The sequence below is a fragment of the Ylistrum balloti genome, unplaced genomic scaffold, assembly GCF_031769215.1.
Source record: "Ylistrum balloti isolate Yb309-2 unplaced genomic scaffold, AGI_CSIRO_Ybal_v1 Utg370076, whole genome shotgun sequence".
Lineage (NCBI taxonomy): Eukaryota > Metazoa > Mollusca > Bivalvia > Pectinida > Pectinidae > Ylistrum > Ylistrum balloti.
The window spans coordinates 1,664,180-1,668,781 of NW_026782115.1; the positions used below are offsets into that span (position 1 = coordinate 1,664,180).

The 4,602-nt window shown below is 35.1% G+C and overlaps 1 protein-coding gene across 1 annotated transcript; it reads right to left on the reverse strand.

Moving 5' to 3' along the window:
• Positions 1-217: 217 nt before the first annotated feature.
• On the reverse strand, positions 218-4,242 carry LOC132549700 (large ribosomal subunit protein eL24-like). Its single transcript, XM_060213653.1, has 5 exons — positions 4,223-4,242; positions 4,010-4,085; positions 2,670-2,917; positions 1,081-1,132; positions 218-349 (listed from the first exon to the last, which is right to left on the reverse strand). Exons 1-5 carry the CDS (start codon positions 4,225-4,227, stop codon positions 266-268), a joined length of 465 nt encoding a protein of 154 aa, XP_060069636.1. The 5' UTR covers positions 4,228-4,242; the 3' UTR covers positions 218-265.
• Positions 4,243-4,602: the final 360 nt, after the last annotated feature.

The window sequence follows — 4,602 nt, forward strand, 5'->3', positions numbered from 1 at the left end:
TGGGGCCCAGGGCCCTTAGAATTGGGAAAAATAATGATGTTTTCCATAGAATTGGGAGAACGGGGTCTAAATTGGGAAAAAAAGATACTATTTTGCATTGGGAATATTCAGCCCCAAATCTGCCAAATCGAGAGCCCTGCCTTCTATCCTTTAGTGTCATTCTAGAGAACATATACCAGGTACTAATAGCTGTAGAACAACACAAGAAATGACCATATGAGCTCACCAGAAGGCAGATTTATTACAATAATTTATACAGAGGAATCTATCGCTTTCCACCAACACGTGGCTTGCTTGCTGGTGCGCTCCTTGCAGCTTTTGCCTTCTGTGTCTGTTTGGGAGCCGCAGCCTGTAATGATAAAGAGGCAGCACATGATAATTGCTATCTTCAGACACTTACGACTGGAATCAATTTATGGTCAGGAAATTATTCTGGTTTGAATTGACAGACATCCCCGCTACCATAAACATAAGCATCTATACAAGAATTAATATCAATGTATTAATCTGTAACTATTGACTGTTAATATCACTTCAACATCTTTTATGCACGAGTGATAAATTGACGAGATTGATAACAGAATTGTGTGACACTTCACATTACATTGCAGCCTATTCCAACGATTTACAATATTTGGTAATGGTGGCTTAGTTCTGTGTAATAACCATATTTAAACTTGATTTTCAACTTCAGGGACAGAAGAATAAAATGTAGGACAAATTCGGCATCTAAACATTCATGCTGTCAAACCCTAACTAGTTGCATCATTCATGCAAGTATTACACATGTAGTGCACAATATCCCAATGACTGGACAAGACGGACAACTCATTTCAATAATCCTTGTTATTTTCATCTAAGTAAAACAGCTACCTCGCTGATGAAATGACAATTGGGTGAAAATACGGGAGGATATGGAGCAGATAAAATCTACATGCGACTTCCGAGTCCTGTTCTTGTATCACTTTGGTTACCTTTGTGATAACTTGGTGAGAAGATTTGCTATACTACATTCCTCTAACATGAATATGTAAGAAATTGTTGTGACCTGGAGAAGCACTGCCCGGTCACCTAAGTTACCTTTGTAGCCTTTTTGACAGCCTCTTTTGCCTTGTTCTTCTCTTTAGCAGCTCTGTAGTACATGAGAAAAAGAAAATGCTTTAGAAACAAATAAACTTACAGTACTTCAACTCGGTATGTAAAAAAAATATATGAATAAAGAACAGTTTCAAAAACTGCCCTACCCCCTTAAAAACTGAGAAAATTCTTCCAATGCAAATATATATAGAATACTTGACTGAGATGGAAGCAAGATGGGTTATTTCACTACTTGAAAAAGATTTTGCCAAACTTCGGACCGCCAGACATGTTTAGCAAAATTTTAGTCAATACAGTAAATTATGTAGTAATGGACCGAATGTGCGGTAATGCTAGAAATTATTTTTAAGCAGCATAGAATTTCATAGACAACATTCACTTTCAGTCAATGGAAGACAACATCTTTTAGCTAGCAATTAAACACTTTCTTCTTAATTATCTTTATCGACTATTCAAGCCTGTAGTGCATTCTATGGACAGTCTATATATAGTTTTGTGCTCATGGCATTGTAAACACATATAGTCATTTAGTGATATCGCTGTCACGTGTATAATATTTAGTGCTTTTCTTTTTTTCGTTTACCAATGTTTTCTAAACTGAAGTATCACGAATGTAGGGTGTTACAAAGTAATACCTTAATTACAATTCACACCAAGAAAAATCCGAAACGCCGTTACAAAACGTGCAAGAGAAGATTAAAGTCCAAACAACAGGAGAGTTCTAACCAAGTCTATATCTGCTGATCATTACAGTACTGAATGTAAAGAATATTTCAGTTTTGTTGATTCTGCTTGGACCAAACGATAACATATAATTGATATTGCAATGTCCTTTGCCCTTCTGAACAGGCAAGTTTAATGCACAAATTCACTGAACACACAGGTCTACTGGTCAGCATAACTAACTGTTTTGTAGATAAACTTTTATGCTAATTAATATGGTCCAGACAATCTTGTTGCACATGCTGAGTTTGTCTGGAGGAATCTCAGAACTGGTCTTTGAAACAGAAAAAGAGCATCCCTGACTGCTTTTTTGATAATTATTGAGAATCCACATAAAACTGTGGTATTTATTTAAGATTTTGTGAATCTGTAAAATACATTTTGGACATGTGAAAATTTTTGATAACCTGCCAGAATAACCTGTTTATAGATTTCAAATATTTTTGGTGCACATTGTTGGACCATGAATTTCATTTTAAAAAAATAAACTGGGCAAACACTTCCAAAATTTTCGTCATATTTTCAACCCAAAAATACAAAACTTGGCCATTGATTTCTCTAAAATGAATATTTTTTCTTCATAATGAGGTAAGAATCTAGTTTTTTACTTCAAGAAAAGTACTCTAATCCATCCACAATACACAGCAAATATCCAAATATTGTTTGCTTGCACACCAGCTTGTAACCCAATAAACTGAAAATTTCCAAAGAGCAGGGATAGTTCTGTTGTACCTACAGTAAAACACTTCCAATTTGCAGAAGCATAAACAGAATAAAACATTCCGTACAACTTCAATCCTGATATTTTATAATGACTACATATGAATTACTTCTAACATACAACATACCTGATGGCCTGTTCCCTCTGGGCCTTGCGGACTTCGGGCTTCTGGTTCCTCTTTGCCATGATGTCTGTAAGGGTTGCCCCTGTGATGGCACGCTGGTACTTTGTGGTACGGCGGGTTCTCTTCTTAGACACCTCCTCAGTCTGGCCCTTCTTGTGTTTCCTTCTGTATAACACTGTCCAATTGATCTTACGAGGGTTCCTCTTCATCAAGTGGGAGCGTTCACATTTTGCATTTACAAAATTGAAGACCTGAAAACATTTTTTTGTTTTTAAAATGACAAGTTTACACAAAACTGATTAAAGAAAATAAAACATTGTTTAAAATGCTTTCTTTGGCAATAAACAATCATATCTGAGCACATCCACCCATATGGTGTCTCAAAAAAAGCCACAAGATGAAGCTGGCAGAAATAATAGCCAAAAAGCAGAAATGCATGGAAGCTGAATAAAATCAGTTTGACTGTACAATATAAAATATCATTCTGGCAGCAACACAAGTTTCTTTCCTCTTTTTACTACATTTTTATCACAATAAGTTTGTTTCTCCCATGAAAGACTCTTTTTCTCATACATATATCTATATGATATTTTTCCATTTTCCGTCAATTGGGAACGGGTCCATGTACCAGGCTCTATATGTGCCATGCAAAATGCTTGATTTCAATAAAGTAAGTTCAATCTCGATACATTTTCATTATCTAAGCAAGCACATGTTCAGCTTTTTATAACAATAATTGGACGTTTATCATGTGAATTATGAATACATATTTATTTAAAAAAATAAAAATAAAAATCCACTCGGATGCCTGTTATTCAGTAGCATAACACCGGTCTAATGTACTACTAAACTTTTACATATTCAACAAATACATGGTGAAATCCTGGGATCCTAGAACAATGTGACAATTTCAACAAGTTTTCATCAATGTCAAAGGTAAGGTGGCTCACATCATTCCGAAAATGTGGTAATGGGGAAGAAAGTTTTCAGTCTTAAGGGGTTCGGGGAACGTTAGACCCCTCCATGTTTAACCCTGTATATATGCCAGATTCGCCATTACTGCACAACACATTTTTATCATAATCTGTTTGTTAATGTTTTCACAAAGTGCAAATTAACTGTTGCAAAATAAGTTTTCGTTGCGTAGATCTTTACGTGTATCAGTAGACACACTAAACGTCAACATCGACAGACCTCAGGCACTTGGCAATCTCAACCAAAACTCACATCTGATTTTAATTCGTGGCGTTGTATGCAGTTCTATAAATATCAATACAACATCGATATGATCACAAAACAAGACGGGTTTTACTTGCTAATGGAGTTTAACGGGAAATGCTTACCCTCCCGTCAATTTTGACCATTCTTTTCCCATGGCCTGGGTAGATTTTGTAGCCGCTGAACGCACAAAGTTCGACCCTGAAACGCAAAATTAAAACATATTATCTACGAGTAACTATCATTTATTAAGTGAATCATCTTAATTTCTTCCTAAGATTATTGATGTCGCAATAATAGAGCGATTTTAAACAAGGGGTAACAGAAATTGCCATTACTTCATGGTGACGACCGGAAAGAGAAAGATCAACAATAGATACGCAGTGAATATTTCAAAAATAAGAAAATGTACAAACAATTCTGAATGCTATTTCACTAACATACTTTATTTAAAATACCCTAAATTAATGTTAATTGTTATTATTGTTTATTTTATTTCATCATCAAAAGTTATTTTATTTTTATCATACGAAACAAAATATAGGTAGCACACACCCATTCCATTATCTCCCTGTAAACCACCCTAACGTCAGCGGAATGATTTATTAAGTATATCGTACACTTTGGGCATTTTTAAGAGAGTATGCTCAATAATATAATTCGATTGTGTGTTTTGTTTCCACAAGGGGTCAAAAAATGTTCTTAAAAGTTTATCTGA

What these genes read in the sequence shown, in the direction of transcription:
- LOC132549700 (XM_060213653.1), bottom strand. An exon ending in TGGTCAAAATTGACGGGAGG is followed by an intron (nt 2,918 to 4,009) that starts GTAAGCATTTCC and finishes AAATGTTTTCAG; the next exon opens with GTCTTCAATTTTGTAAATGC. An exon ending in CTGTCAAAAAGGCTACAAAG is followed by an intron (nt 350 to 1,080) that starts GTAACTTAGGTG and finishes TTATCATTACAG; the next exon opens with GCTGCGGCTCCCAAACAGAC.